This window comes from Gossypium raimondii, chromosome 10, assembly GCF_025698545.1.
Source record: "Gossypium raimondii isolate GPD5lz chromosome 10, ASM2569854v1, whole genome shotgun sequence".
Lineage (NCBI taxonomy): Eukaryota > Viridiplantae > Streptophyta > Magnoliopsida > Malvales > Malvaceae > Gossypium > Gossypium raimondii.
Window position 1 is genome coordinate 5,634,685 of NC_068574.1, and position 16,414 is coordinate 5,651,098.

Sequence of the window (16,414 nt, forward strand, 5' to 3'; positions counted from 1 at the left end):
TATCATAATAATGTCATAGTCTATTTTTCTATTTAAGTCTATATTAATTTATTATTTTATTATTATGAGGGGACTAAAATAACAATTTTATTTTATGCATACTTACCGAAATTTACTAATATGAATATGAAAATATTATATAAATACAAATATTAATATTAATAAAATGACTAAATTGTTTATTTTACAGCAAGGTGGTTATTATGGAATATAAAATATGTTAGTTGATATTTAAGATATAATAATTTTAGTAAACTTTTTAATAGTTGAGGAATTTCGAAACATTATATATTATATATATGGCATATAAAGATATTATAAAAATAAAATAAAATAAAATATTTAAGGATAAATATTATATATGCCAAAGAAAACTTACCTGTAAATTAACAGATGAATTTCAGAAAAATAAATTTGGAGAGTTGCAGTGTTGGAGTAATTGTAGCCTTTAGGGGAATTTTAGTCAATTACACAAATTTGGAATTAAAAATTTAATAACCAAAAATAAAACATTAAATGATTAATAGAAAATACAAATTAACTTGGAATCTTAATTTTATATTTATACAAATAGATTGTAATTAGTAATTAATGTTAATATTATTGAACAAAATAAAATTATAATAATTAATTGAACTTAACATAAAATTCATGTCAATTATAAGTGTGTGACACATAGGATTATTATCCTGCTTATATAACGTTAGTATATATATTAATCTAATTTTTATAATTAAAATATATAAAGAGTATTTGCCTTGATGAATCACAGGTCTGGCCGACTGTCACCTAACACCTTCGCTTTATTCATCTAAGCCTCTAAGCTATCTTGTTCTTCTCAAATTTTGCGCCCAAAACAAGTTTTTTTTTTTTTTTTCTTTCCAATATTTGAATCAACTCCCTTTTCACTAACCCTAATCATTCGTATCATTTTCGCAGGTTTCGGTTCATCTTCTTTCCTTTTTCTTTTTTATTATGCTTTGATTAACATTAGCAGAAGCTTGGGACTCGTATCCAAGATAAGGTTTCTTTTTATTTTTCTTCTTCTTGTTGCTTAATTCTCTGTTTGGTTGTGCAGGCAAAACGGTGTTGAAGCAGAGAGAAGAAGCGGGATTTTCCCCCTCAATTGTGCCCAAGTACCAAGAAAAGATGCTCTTTTTTTTTTTCAATGTTATTGGGAGTTCATGTTTCTAGTTCATCTATTTAAATGAATGGTTTTGATATTCTAACTCTTTCCTTGCATATTTACTGGCAAAAAAACCCCTTCTTCCTTGCATCTGTTTGTCTATTTTTGCTATGCGTGTATATATATATTTGTCTGCCAGAAATTGCTAGAAGATAAACTTAATATTGCAATCTGAAATAGATGATTAGAAATTTCAAGGTGGTTTAAGTGAAATGAGGTTTCTAGTGTTCTGGAGATGGGTATTTGATGAGAACTTAAGGGGATTTTTTCATGGAATTGGTGGGGGTCCAATCGAGAGAATGGTAACTTTCTTGTTATATTTCTGCCATAGGAGTTTTGAACATGATGAATTTGGGGGAATTTTAAGGTTGAATTAATGTTGGCACCTTAAGTGTATGGAGTAGGGGATTTGATGGTTCAAAAAATGTCTGTCAATCCAGATTATTGATTCAAACATTAGGAAAAGTTAGAAAAATCTGGACTTTGTCACTTCTGATTTTTGGCATCCTATATAAGATTCATTTTGAATTCTCTTCAATAGTTGTATGCCAGACTCAGTTGAGCTTTTTTTATTCTGGTTATTAACTATAGATCATCTTCGAATCCAGTTGCCACTTTCTGTGTGGTTAATGCGTTGTTTCCTCTTGGAAGTAGACCACATAAATTTTATCAAGGTTTTGATTAACACATTTTCTGTGAAAATGCTGTGAGTACATACTAAATCTGTGGTTGGAATCATATTCATAAAAAAGCTGATTTCAGAATAATTCAAACATTTGTAAAAGCTGACTAAAGATTATTTTATTGTGTTACTTTTTCCCAGAATAATTTAAAATGGCTGGAAGAAACCGCATTCCTCGCGAAGCCTTCAATGACCGGCATGGATTTCCTCCTGAAAGATCTTTCCTCCGTGGTCCTCCTCTGCCACAACAACGTCCTCATCCTGTGTTGTTGGAGGAAGAACTTGAAATGCAGCATGCAGAAATTCGGAGGCTTTTGACTGATAACAGCAGGCTGGTAGAAGATCGAATAGCTATACGACAAGAGCTTGGTGCTGCGAAAGAGGAAATTCATCGTTTAAATCTTTTCATTGGTGACGTTCGTGCTGAGCAAGAGCTGTACTCAAGGGGACTTATTGACAAAGGCTTGAAGCTGGAAGCAGATTTGCGTGCAACTGAGCCAATTAAAAAAGAGGTTGTGCAACTTCGTGAAGAAGTTCAGAAACTGAATAATAATAAGCAGGAACTAACTGGTCAAGTTCAGGCTCTCAAACAAGATGTTGGCAGGCTGCAAGCTGATAATCAACAGATACCTGTTCTGAGAGCAGAAATTGATGGCCTGCACCAGGAATTGATGCATGCAAGGTACATACCTGAATCCTTTCTCTCCTTTTTTTAAAAAATTTCAAACAAATAAAAGTATTTCCATTTTGTTGAGCATTTAATTTGTAGTGCTAATCATTAATATATCCAATCATATAATTAAATGCTAAATTTAAAACTTATTTCATAGGAACTCTATTGATTATGAAAAGAAGGCAAATATTGAGATGATGGAACAGAGACAAGCAATAGAGAAGAACATGGTCTCCATGGCACGTGAGGTTGAAAAGCTACGTGCAGAACTTGCCATTGTTGATGGTAGACCTTGGGCTGCTGGTATGATCTCACTTGTATCTGTTTGGTTGGAGTTTCTCTGTCAAACTTGAGTACTGGGAATGTTTTTAATTGTGCTAGCTGGCTACATTCAGGACCTGTGTTTTTCCAACATTTCTGTCACCATCTGATACGATTTTCTAACGTTTTCCTACTGAGACTAGTTGTATATAATGGTTTTTATTCACCCTTCCGGTTTTTAAAATTATGACGGTTTAAACTTGGGACCTTGAAGTGGAGAGTCTAAGTTCAAAATGCTCGATGTCTCTTCTGGATTCCATTCAACCAGGCAGTAGTGTTCTATGTTGCTTCTAATCTCACTGTCTTCATAAATGATAGCTCAAGGTGGACCATATGGGATGAAATTCCACAGTCCAGAGGGGGCTTTTCCAGCTTCATATGAAGGATACGGAGCTCGTCTGGTAGTGATGCTCATCTTCTTGTTTGAGTTATTTGTTTGACCATAAAGCTATCACGTCAGGATTGTTATTTTTGCAATTAAAACTTGTTTTCACTTAACAGGCTGGTGCTAATAAGGGTCCTTTTCATGGTCCTTGTCCTGGGACTTGGGAGAAGTCCCGCAATACTCATCGCTAGGAAAGTTATTGCTTGATGCAAGAAAGGTGAAATTGTTGCTCTATTTTGGAAGTGCAAAATATTGACCAGCATGGGGTTATAATCATCTATGTTTCATGCAACAGCAGTAATTTTTATCTTAATACATTGTTAGTCATCTTAAACTTCTTATTTAAGATTCTGTGTTGCTTTCTTTTCATTGGTAGAGGAAATGGTATCCCTCATGTATGCACAAGATTGTAATATGATAATTTGAACTTCTACTCGGTCCAATTCTTCATTGCCATTTTTATTGTTGTTTGTTTTATTTTAACTGTTTTGCTTGAATATAGCTAATATTACTTTAGGTAGAATTGCTGCCCCCTGAATAAGGTAGTTAACTTAGGTCCATTTGAAATCTATGGCCTATAAATGAAGCTTTTGGTTACAACCTACAAGTTACATGCACCTTTTTGACCGAATTGGCAAAATTCCTGGAACCATTTGTGTGTGGTGGTAGATCATCGAAGGCTGCAATGATGGTTTGTCTTGTTGCAGAAAGATAATGTAATGTCCACCTGGACACAAATTCCATGTCTTGGTCTTAGCAGATGATTTTATTTACTAGATCAGTTCATGCAACACTTGAATGCTAGTTTTTTGGTGGAGGGCTATTTCTCTTGAAAATTGGAAGGTGTCACTTAAAGGATATCATCGATGGGGGATATTTAATCTTGAGTGTATTATTTTCTGTGAGTGTATTATTTTCTGTGAGAGACAAATGGGGCATCATTTATTGTGGTATATTTTGGTTCTGAATATATCCATTTTGAGTATTTTATACAGAAGCTGAATTCCGTGCCTGGATATGGTTTAATTAGCTTCTAATGGTCACTTCATGGACATTGTTAGGAGTTGAATTAAATTTTGAATGCTTGTATTCCTTTGAAGTTGTGCAGTTTTGGTATGTAACTTGGTGTTATAAGTCTCATCTTTTGTCAGGAAAAGAAATCTGTGAGAACGGATTCTTCTCTCGAGCGATATAGACAAATCAGTTGGATGGTGAGAATGGTTGACTTGCTCTACAAGTATATTGTTTAGAGCATTCAGGAGCTGCTCTTTTGCATGCTTTTATTAGCTCTTACTTCTTGCTTTCTGCTATTGTGGCATACCAAGTATGGTTGCTGCAAAAATTGGTGGATGTGCTATTAGGTATTTGGTGCTCTCCTTGCCAGCAACTCTTAGAGGAGAATCATTTGTCTCAAATTACTTCAGAGTGCGTTTGGCATCCATAGCCATATGGTGCTGCAAGTGTTCGAAGCTTGGAAGTCAAATGTTATGGGAAATATATACAATGGCATGGTGTCTGTGACCAGGGACTTGTTTAGATATCTTGGATTAGTTTTTATATTTTTTTTCCATTTTGGAATAAATGACATGGAAAATTGGTGCAGGAGTATATATTTCCTTATATGGTCTGTTGAGAATATGCTGCAGAGCTAGACCTTAATCAGTGTCGACTTCAGTGCATCTTGACTTGAGGTATCCTGGACGGAGAAAGTATTTATCTTGATCTTGTTTGTATAAGTTTGTAGAACTACTTATAATTTCCTCTGATGGTAAAAGCTGTATAATTAGATTTTCCCAGCTATGGAGTATGAGCCAATGTACACGTGTGCGCGCATTATCACTGCTAATCTTGAGTTAGTTAACATTTTCTGCCAAGTTTACTAGAATTACAAGAAAGTTTTGCAATAGGGTTAATTGCATTTTCTATGATTGAGGGAATTCTAGTATTAAGCTGATGCAGCAGATGGCATACATGATGGACTACTTGTTATGTACATAGAAAAAGGATATATATTTTGGAATATTTAGTTAGTTATTGAATCTGCTTGCTTAAATAGTCCAGTTCCTTGGGTATATCCTCTCAAAACACGCGTGGTGTTTGAATACAAAAATCATGGCTCCTTGATTGAATGAAGGATTGTTTGCAATTCATCCTATGAATAAATCTCATAGCTACCATCTGCAGTTCTGCAGTTTGTTTTGGTGCAAGTCTACAGCTCTGCTGCCTTTTTTTTTTCTGCAAAGTTACTCAGCTGTCAACATATTCCAGCCACCTACATAATTACAAGTGGTTTCGTTATTCATTGACATTATATTTCAATATCTGAAAGATGATGGGAAGCCATGTGGAAGAGGCTGACTACTGATCTGTACTTACATAGGCAAGTTTTCTGTCCTTTTTTATGTGTTCCATGGATCTTCAATATGATGTTTCTTTCTAAGTTGAACTTTCCTGACACACTACCTTTGATTTTATTCTCTTAATTTAGCATTTCCTGCTTTATATAGACAGACCTATCTGAAGTTAGGAGGTTAAATCTAATACAATTGTTGCTGTGAAGTTGTCTTGATCCTATTTTCATACTTGTATCCTTGCCAAGTTTCTTAGGATTTGTACCTGGCATTGGTTTAATTAGGTTTCAGGTTAATCAATTTATAGTTAAATTAGCGGATATGCATTTGTCATTTACCAACGGTTTGTCTGAAGATAAGGTCCTGTAAACAAAATTCGAAGAGTTACTGGCACATGATTGTACCAGTAGTGAAATACTGAAATATTCAATTGGATGTGCCTGGAACTAGTATTCTCAGATTGGAAATGGAAACATTTTATTCCAAGTGCTCAAGGATGCTAGATGTTGGGTTTAGTTGGAACATTTGGTTGGATACTTCTAGTTTTATATGATTCACGTGAATACACATACTTATCTATTGTTCGAGGGAACTACAACTGGTGTCATTGCTGAGGATGGTTGTTTCTTTTCCCTATTCAAGTGGAAAGAAGCTTGCCCAGCACCTACCGAAACGAGGATATGTAAGAACAATCTGAATCGTTTCTTTAATTAGAGAAAGTATGTTAGAATAATGAATCACTCAGAGAAGCTAAAGCTTGGTTTGGCTATATGATATTATTTTGATGCTAGGCTGTTAGGAAGTGAAAATTTTGTATTTCTGACTACGTATTACAATTTCTTTGTTCTTAATGAGATCAAGGTCCAAGTCATTTTCTTCTATAGTTAGAGCACTGTATTTATAGGAGAAAGTAACCGTTTTCTATGTACAAAGTTGTGAAAGGCAGAATTGGCTGGATGAAGCTGATTTGAAATGAAATTTCTGACTATATGCAGACTCATTGGAAAATAGTTTCCTCATTTTCAGGATTATCGTTTCCTGTATCATGCTAACAATTTGAAGAAAAATAGTGCTATTTGTCCTACGTAAATTAGTACTTGAACATAGGCAGTTGGATGAAAATTACTAGAGTTGCCTAGTTGCTTCTTAAGGCTTTCCTTCATGTAATTGAAGGTATATGAAGACGATACTAGCAGTTCTGAAGAAAAGAGTGGACTTGTGGCTTGCCTGAAATTGTTAATTATGATCTCATGTTAATATGATTCCTATGTGATTGTAGAAGTGGAGGCCAGAGTGGATGTAATTCTTCTGCTGCATTGCTTGCAACTTCTTTTATACCAGTTAATAAATGATTGTAGCTTCCTTTAGATAATTTTGGTGGTTAAATAAAATTTGTTACTTGTTTACCGCACTCCTAAAAAAGATTCTTGCATTTTTTTTTTTGAACAACTTTCCTTAGGATGAAAATATATATTTCAATCTCTAGATTCATCCTAATTTTGTAATTTTAATGTTGCAGATTGGTACCTGGTATGCATCACACGAAATGGTGAAGAAAGATCATGTATGCATATACATGATGTTGAGGAAATATGATGAATGAGGTAAAGTTACATATGCTCTAGACAAACGTGGAAGAAGGTGAAAAAAGAAGTCCTTTCTGAATGTGTGTGAATTCATTGGTATATAAGCATTTCAATCTTAAAGGTGATGCATGGAACATTGTTGCATTTTCCGGGGGCCGTGCACGTGTCACAAGACCATATTCTCTTGGTCTCGTGACAAGTGTTTATAGGCTGACTTAGACATGCTAGGAAGCCACCCTAAGTATGTTAGGTTTGCCAGGCTGAAGTTCCAAGCCACCGACACAAAATCAGGGATTGTGAGTCATAGGCTAAACAATATCATCCATCTCTTTCTATGACCTTCTCATTTTCAGGTCTCCTGCTCTCTAGTAATGGCAGGATTTGATTGCAAATCCCTGGTATGATCATTGATCAACCAATATAAACTTTTTTCAGTTAAAGCCAACATTGCCTTAAAATGTTTTTTAGCCTTATTAATCTTGAGTCAATAACAAAAGGGTTTATAGGGATATCCTCAACAGACAAAAAACAGTTTCTTTTATTTTTCTTCTTTTTTGGCCTTAAATCATTGGAGTTCAGTTCACCTACATTATTAGCTTGCATGCATGATAGAAAAGTAGGCCTAAATAATTCTGATTATTCTATGAAAAGCCAAGCCTCTAAATTACAAAACATAGAAAAATAACATTGTCAAAAACAAACTGACATACATAAAAGTTATTATTACAGCCTCTTGCATTGCATGATTTTGATATTCAAAATCTTTGCTTCACATGCCATTGCCCCTTTGCCATGCCCACGTCTTTCTGTTTTGAATCTCATCAATGTAGCCGTCCCTACAACGTTTTAGTGTGGTCTTATCTCTAAACTTATCCTTCTTTGAGGGGAAGGGTAGTTTGGACTCTGAACGTCAACAGGTTTTAATGATGTAATAAAAATAAAATATTACTGTTACTTAAAGTTTAGGAAATTAAAGTCTAGTTTTTAGGTATGAAGTATGAAAATTTTAGTTAAAAGAAATGAGACATAAACCTTCTTTAATCATTGGCTCCGCCAAAGCCCTGGGTATTCGAGATTTAGTATGTGCAATTTTATGCATGGTTTCCGAATCCTCTCATGTGTAGTTGTCATGAGTGGTTTTTAATCCAGTTAGTTTAGTTAATTTGTTGGCTTTAGTTTAGATTGTATTAATTCTTAGTTTGTTTGTAATGTATAATGGTTTGATTCTATTACTCAAACTCCTCATTTATAATAATTTGATACTTGTGGTTATTTGAACTTGGATTTGTACTTCTTACCTTTTAAAAGAAAAATGTTTAAAGTATTTTTCTTCTAACTTTACTTTTACAATTTAATCAAATTCAAAGTTTCTATTTGTATAATTGTGCTAAAGTAAAATTAAAATTCATACATAATTTTAGAAATTAAAAGAACTGCCTATTTTTATATTCGTGTTCCCAAAATAACTACTCAAAAATTATAAATTTTATAATTAAATTTCTTTAAAAACATTGTTTCACTAACTATTTTGTGGAACAGGGACAGACAATTTTATCCTTTTATATTTTTATATAAAATCTAAAAATAAATGCATTTGCTTTCTAACTTTTGATTTTCATCAAAATGTTTAATAAATCTATTATATAATTTGTGGGTGTGATAATGTTTTATTATCATGCAATTATAAGCATCTCTACAAAATGTATTTAAAAGATCAAAACTTCACTTGTCCCGCCCCATCATAAATGATTTAAAGCTCCCCTTACACCTTCCCGTATTTCTCTTTTGATTTCCTCTCCCAACATTCTTCAACTTGTTGCTACCCTTTCTTCTTCCCCGAAACCAAATCCTTTGAAAGTTCAAACCTCCGCAACTTTTTTCTTGGCCATGACAACCTACGGCACGATCCCGGCTTCCACACTCCCTTCGGCCAACCTTGAATACCTATCTCGAGCCAAAGAACGTATCAAAGATGGCCTCGGAGCTCGACATCCATGGAAACTCATGTTCAACATCCACTCCCTCAACTGCCCTCGAACCTTCTCTGAAGCCATTTCCAGGTTTAGAGCTAACTTAGCTTACTTCCGCATGAATTATGCCATAATCGTGCTTCTAATCCTTTTCCTCAGCCTATTATGGCACCCCATCTCCCTCGTAGTCCTCATTATCATGATGGCCCTTTGGTTGTTCTTGTACTTCCTACGGGATGAGCCATTGGCTATTTTCAACCGCACGATCGACGACCGTGTAGTGCTGGTTGTGTTGGGGGTTTCGACCTTTGTGTTCTTGCTGTTGACTGATGCCACCAGCAATATCTTAGTGTCAGTTATGATTGGTGCAGTGGTTGTTTTGGTGCACGCTTCGTTGAGGAGGACTGACGATTTGTATGATGAAGAATCTACTGGCTTGGTGTCTGGACCTTCTTCGTCCTCATAATTCTGGGTTTCTTTTTCACTTATCATTCGTGTGGGGTTTAAAGTGAGTCATATATTGCTTTCAGTGTGGTATTGACCTTTTTTTCCCTTTAGTTGTCTGTTTCCAAGTGTTGTTTAGTTTAACATTGTTAAGTGCCAAATCAAAGATGATGTGGTTTTATCCTCTGAATCATGCATTGAATGGGATTTCTGCAAGAGGTTGATCCAACGTTGTTTTCATTTTTTTTTTCTGGATAATTTCATTCATTCAAAGAACCGAAAATACAAGGCTAACCATTGTTTGAGTGAACACTTGATGATCTTTGGCTCAGCAAACTGTTTATTGAAACAGTCTGATTATGGTTTTGGATGGTTGAATCGGAATTTTCCTTTTCTAACTTGGTTACAATATGGTCTTTCACTTTCAGCTTCACTCTTAAGTTTCACTCTTATTCCTGCTTTGGCTCGCTTGGCTTTTCTCTTTAGAGGTTATTTTAAGGAAATGAACTTGGCTAGTTTTGTTACATTTGAAGATCTTATGTATAACCAACACTAACAGATCTTCAGTTGGATTTTGGTAATCTTCAGTTGTTTTTAAGTCCGCCAGAAAAATTAGTTTAAATTTTTGTTTAAATCCTGTTCGGATAAAAATACTAAAATTCGAGTTTGGTTTGGCCTGCCCATATTAAATTTTTTATATAAAAATAACTTTAAAAATGTAATACATCAAATATATTAAAATATTAAAATAAATATTTCCCAACAGATGGAAAAAAAATTAAAATATGTATACTTAACTAACACTAAGATAAGTATAATTTTGCAAGTAAATACCTCTAAAATAGTAGCAAAATAAATAATAAAATAAAAGTCATACAATATGTAAACAATAATAATAAAATAGTAGTAATATAATAGGGAAATAATAGCAAAACAATAAAAAAATAGTAGTAATTTTTTTTTATATAAATTTGGCCGGGCCCGAGCTAAAAAAAAATTTACTCAAGATCCAAGCTCATTTTTTAGGTCTATATTTTTGTCAAAACCCTCTCACTTTTCGAATGAATTTTCAAGTTGAGTCAGGTGATATTCGACCCATAAACAATTCTAATGGTGCGTAATCAACAAAAACAAAACAAGGGGACAACTTCTTGTAATGAAAGATTGAAGGCTTTTGGCAATTGGCATGTGATTTGAGCTTTGAACCCATACATACATACAGAGCCAAATCTTGTTATGTCAACAAATAGTTTGTCATTAAATGTTTGGGATGATCTCAATGTTTCCATACATTTGGCTGTTGATTTTGCTAATGCTTATCGATGTTCTTCACCATCAACTATTCATCAACATGTAAATTTAGTTACACATATATACAAGCAAAGGTATCTTACTTAACAGAACTTAAATTTATTAAAAGTGATTATATGTATCATTTAAATTAAATTTAGGACTCTTCATTATTTATTTGTTAGTATTTTGATTGTTATAAAGCGATAGTTGTTATATATTTATAATGATATTTGATATTAGATATCATTTAGTTGTAAGTGCTTTTTCTTGTTTCTAATAAAACAGATCGCATATGACATGAATAATGATGAAGAAATGGAAAAAAAAAAATGTATGGTGAAATCTGTGGAAGGATAGAGTGGTACACGAACGTATAAATACATACAAAAAGTTTGCAATTTCACATCCATATTTCTCATATTTCAAGTTAAAAATTCACCGAGTTCAATTAATCAATTTTTAGTTACGATTTATGAGTTTCTTTATGTTTTTATTTTTAGCAGGATGCTAAACGTCCAAACTTAAATTGTTTATTAAATTGATATCTACAATAAAATTTACAAATGTAATTTTACTTATTAAAGATAATTTCATTTAACAAAATATGACTAACATAATTTTTATTTGAAATTTGAAAGAATATTTTAATTAAAATTTATGATTTTTATTTCATTTATTTCTATAGGTGAAAAGTTGTCATACAGTGTTAAAATAATATTTGCAAATCAATTCTACAAGAAGTTTGATTGTTGTACTGAAATTCTAGACAAAAAGTCGTTATGGAGAAATAATTTAGTAAATAATGTACTTTCCAATTATGGTTGTTATTATTATATATGGAAAGATAAATTATTTGAGCTCTAATCACATATGTCCAATCGGTCCCTCCGTTAGCTCATTGAAACTGTAAATGAATTGCATGCTGAATCAAATGAACAAAAAAGGATGGAAATGGTAAAGTTAGAGAAATGAGAAACATTCGGAAATGAATGTGGTTTTCTCACTAAGTATAGAAATGACCTAAGAATTAATTTATGATTTTTCGAATTATTAATTAATTGATTGATTGGAGTTCAAAAATGAGATTAAATTAATTAGTTATAGTGAATCCATTAAATGTAGAAAACTTAAATATATTTTCTCATAGATTCTTTTACGGTAAAATTGTCATGATTTTATCGGAATCAAAATCGGATTGAGAAAATTATTTAATTGAAAAATTAATTTAATAAATAATGTCTATTTTGATAAATAGAGAAACATGCACTGGGTTAGATTGAATGTCTATTTTGAGAAAAAGAAAAACATGCACTAGGTTATATTGAATTATAAAGTGTTGGGTTAAAAATCCATAAAGCATTTATAATTGGACCCGATACGGGAGAGGCCCAAAAGCACCTCATGTTAATATATGGGACAACAAACCCTAGTATATTTTAACTAAGATTGTTGCCACTCTCTCTCCTAGTTGGACTAGGATTTTGTTTTTCTATTGAAATAAACTTCTACTAATTCAAAAATGTTTTCATTTCTTCTCCCTATAAATAGATAACATCGGTAGGGCTAAATATACAACTTTGAGATATTGTTATTCTACCCGAAAACAGTTAGAATTTATTTTCTAAGTATAAAATCTATTTTCCGAAATAACAATTCTATCGGTTTCTATTGAAGAGATTTTTGTTTTCCCGTTGAAAGTAAAGTAAATTTTTGCTTGTGTTTGATTTGAATTCATTTGAGCCCACACTCGAAGCAGTTCGCTGTATGAGAATAAAAGAGAAGGTTGTTCGGTTGAAAGCTGAGAATGAAAAGAATCCGTCTAGCTGAAAATACAGGTGCGGTTTTTGGTAAAGTTTATTACTATAAATATCACAAATCGGTTCAAATTTTAAATTTTTATTTTCCGCTGTGCAAGAAAACTATTTTCGAATTAGAATTTTTTTCAACATTTTATCCATAAATTCTCTTACCAAATTGTAAACCCTAATTTAACCTGAGTTTCCAAATCTTAAAATGGTTTTATTGATATGGTAAGTGAACACTGCCAAGCGTGAAAACGTTTGGAAAGAAAATATTACAGCAAAAGATATAGAAATAAAACAACGGTGTCTGCAAGTATACGGGTCAAATTATAATATAGTAAAGTGTTACAACACAACACAGAGAAGTATTTTGATGATCGTACCCAAGGGAGGACAAATTAAATTCGAAATCTATTTTTACAATAATAAGTCTAAATAGTAATAATTAAAATCTATATTACCACAAGCAATAAAATAGATTACAAGCATAAATTAAAGTAAATAAACAAAAAAATAGGCAGACAACTAAATCAGGTTAACAGATAGAAGCTTAACTCGTTTCAGTGGTCGTAGTTAACATTAGAATTTGGGTTTAAATGGAATTAACTAGTACCTTCTGTCCTCTACTAATTAACTAACCGACAGGTATTCTATAACAACCTGGTTTTTTAGTGGTGTCAGAAACAGTGGTTCGAGGCCACCAAATCTAATGAATAAATTTATAAATATTATTATTTAATATTTACAAGTCAAATATGGTTTTAAAAAGGTTTTTCAATTGGTAATTTGTGTTTTATAATGGTTTATCAGGTCAAGTGGTTTTAGAAAGTAAGGTATCGGGAGCTCGTTTCTATAAACCGAGTAGTAAATATTTTATAAATATTTACGGAGTTTCATTAAGGTAATATTAAAGTTTCGTTGAAAATTTTAACGCTTCGATAGTTAATTAATTAAAAGGGACTAAATTGAAAAAAGTGCAAAACTTGTTAATTATAATATTTAAGTGATTAAATGGCTTGAATTATAAGTGAAGGGGGACTTAAGAAACAATTATACCTAAACTAAAATAGTGGGGCGGCATATGAAGAATAAAATAAAGTGAATGGATGGCAAAATGGTAATTTACATGAAATTAAAACATACAAATTGAATTGTAAAGTTTTCTTTCAATTCATCTTCCAAATTCAGCTTAAACTGACATAGGAGAGAGCTCTTTAAACTGGTTTTTCATAATTTTGCTTTATGTGAGTTCAATTCTTACCCGTTTCTTGTAATTTTTATGTTTTTGAGATTGTTACAAATAGGTCCAACTAAGCCATACCTTTGCTTTTGATTTTATTAAAATTTTGGAAGTTTCCATTGATAAATATTAGATGTTTTGATGAATAACATGGATTTAGAGTTTTGATTATGTTGTATGATGATTTTATAAAGTGATTTTGTTAAATATTGATTTTAGGGTTAAATTATGAAAATATTAAAATATTAGGGTTTGATAATGAACTTTGGGTTTATTAGGGCTGTATGAAGGCCTAAAATATTGAGAAAATTAGTTAATTTGATAGATTAACTAATTAAGGGATTAAATTGCAAAATTGTAAAAGTTTGGGGTAATTATGTAAATTTAAAAATAAAAGGGTATTAGTTATAAAATGAATTGGAAATGGAATATATGCTAATAAGTGAATAATTTTATATTTTAGATCAAGATATTCATGGAAAAGAAAATTAGCGAAAAAGTCCCCGAACTTCTATAATTACTACAATTCAATCCAAGTAAGTTTGTACGGTTAAAATTTTATAATTGTATAAATTTGATGAATGATATTATGCATTTATTCTATTGTTGGAAATGAGTCATTGTTGGAATTATAATATTAAATTGGATATTTGGTTTGAATGGAACTCGAAATTTGAGTACATTTATAATTTGGGTATGATGGTATTGGAAGGAGACAACGACATTTTTCTCAAATAAATCGGAGTTCAACATTTGTTGCAAACTTTCGTGTTTTACTTTCTGTTTGGCGTAATTGGGTGAATCAGCTCTTATGAGCTTTTGTTCAGCTCTTACGAGCTTCTGTTCAACTCTTATAAGCTTCTGTTGGCATATTCTGGAGGACTAACTCTTATGAGCTTCTGTTGATGATGTACTCTTATCCGTAAGTCGTTCTCCAAATGGAAAGATTTCGGTAAAGTGATTTGTTTAATGAACTTGAAATATCTGTTATTTATTTTTGTATTGATTTAAATACGCATATATTTATCAGATGAAGTTGTGAATCACAGGGAATTGACATGAATGATTTTATTTATTTGACTTGTTATAGTAGGCTCGGTAAGATTTTTGTTTAACCCATCGAACTTACTAAGCTTTATTAAGCTTATTTGTATTGTTTAATGTCTTTGTAGATTTTCAGAAGGTTGGATGATCGGATTAGCACTCAAGTCATACTATCCAGCTTATCTCAATAGTTTTTGAAATATTAAATACAATTTATATGGCATGTATAGGCTTTTGTTGGATTTTGGTCAAAATTTAGCTTATGTAAATATTATGAATAATATTTTGTTTATATAACCAACATACATATTGATATGAAATTAAGGTATGAGTGTGATGTTAGTATAAGTGATATATGTATGTATATAATTGAGTTAAAGTAAACATTGTTAACTTGGTTAGATAGGTTAATTAGGTAAGTTTGGATACTTGGTTGACATGTTTTAAGTTGTCATATGAGGTGCCTAAGGGCATATTGGTTGTATGTGGTGATAATACATGTTTAAGTCATAAATTTAAGCTTGTGTTGAAGGCGTTGTTATGGCTTGTTGATGTGCAATTTGTTGAGGCTAGGTTGGTGTTAATTTGGGTGAGAAATGTGGCTTAGAAAATGACCTATTTTTGTCCACACGAGTAGAGACACGGGTGTGTGTCTCAACCATGTATGAGACATGGCCGTGTGTCCCTTGTATCTTTTACGAATGCAAGTCTGTATGCTCATACGGCCTAGCACACGGGCATGTGACTTGGCCGTGTAACCCAAGTCAGAGAGTTACACGGGTTAGGACACGGGTTGGACACAGCCGTGTGTCCTTATTTCAAATGCCCACACGGCCATGTGACCCCTACAATGTTAAAATTTTAAATATTTCTGAAAAATTATCTAAGTTTCTAATTTAGTCTCAATTTGTTTCTAATATGTATTTCGGGTCTTGAGGGCTCGTTTAAGGGACAATATATATGATTTTGATTGGTTTTATTATAAGTATTGATATGTAAAGAAATGTTTGAAATTTCTGTCTGATTGATCCGTAAACTTCGGCAATGCTTTGTAACCCTGTTTCGGCGATGGATACGGGTTAGGGTTGTTACATACTCACTTACTTTTGTCCTCACTTTTCCTACTAGGATAAACTACGATTTACTCGACAAACTTATCTCTCAACCTCATTTAACCCTGATTACTTTCTAGGGTCATCAATCCTAGGGTTTAGGCACACATAGTTTAAAACCAATTCATTCCTACAGAAACCTACATTCCTCCATTAACTACTCCCACATCCACTCATTAATCTTCCTAGAGACTAAGCCTCTCATAGATCAAGATGTCATAACTCTTAGGTTTAATTTAAACATGCAAAAGAACACAAGTAAATTAATATAAGAGAAAGGTAAGAAATTGCTCAATCGCTTGAATCAAATGTGCTCAAAGTCATG

At 32.4% G+C, this 16,414-nt stretch overlaps 2 protein-coding genes across 5 annotated transcripts; both read left to right on the forward strand.

The window, feature by feature from the left end:
• Positions 1-766: 766 nt before the first annotated feature.
• On the forward strand, positions 767-8,462 carry LOC105777229 (protein FLX-like 3). Of its 4 annotated transcripts, none has more exons than XR_001128230.2 (7): positions 767-939; positions 1,079-1,136; positions 2,010-2,550; positions 2,699-2,844; positions 3,181-3,263; positions 3,364-3,566; positions 7,118-8,462. XR_001128230.2 is itself a non-coding variant. In XM_012600369.2 (7 exons), exons 3-6 carry the CDS (start codon positions 2,021-2,023, stop codon positions 3,436-3,438), a joined length of 834 nt encoding a protein of 277 aa, XP_012455823.1. In that variant the 5' UTR covers positions 767-939; positions 1,079-1,136; positions 2,010-2,020; the 3' UTR covers positions 3,439-3,464; positions 7,118-8,462. The 4 variants fall into 4 exon arrangements, 3 of the variants coding, with proteins under 3 accessions (XP_012455823.1, XP_052478132.1, XP_012455822.1); XM_012600369.2 differs by having other exon boundaries at positions 3,364-3,464; XM_052622172.1 differs by lacking the exon at positions 7,118-8,462 and having other exon boundaries at positions 1,079-1,214; positions 3,364-3,690.
• Positions 8,463-8,842: 380 nt separating this feature from the next.
• Positions 8,843-9,827, forward strand: LOC105778631 (PRA1 family protein F2). Its single transcript, XM_052621882.1, has one exon. It carries the CDS (start codon positions 9,072-9,074, stop codon positions 9,618-9,620), a length of 549 nt encoding a protein of 182 aa, XP_052477842.1. The 5' UTR covers positions 8,843-9,071; the 3' UTR covers positions 9,621-9,827.
• Positions 9,828-16,414: the final 6,587 nt, after the last annotated feature.

Excerpts from the sequence above, each read along its gene's own strand:
- LOC105778631 (XM_052621882.1), top strand. The coding sequence starts at position 9,072 with ATGACAACCTACGGCACGATCCCGGCTTCCACACTCCCTTCGGCCAAC.
- LOC105777229 (XM_012600369.2), top strand. The coding sequence starts at position 2,021 with ATGGCTGGAAGAAACCGCATTCCTCGCGAAGCCTTCAATGACCGGCAT. Across the intron at positions 2,551-2,698 it reads CAGGAATTGATGCATGCAAG|GAACTCTATTGATTATGAAA; the intron begins GTACATACCTGA and ends CTTATTTCATAG. Across the intron at positions 3,264-3,363 it reads AAGGATACGGAGCTCGTCTG|GCTGGTGCTAATAAGGGTCC; the intron begins GTAGTGATGCTC and ends TTCACTTAACAG.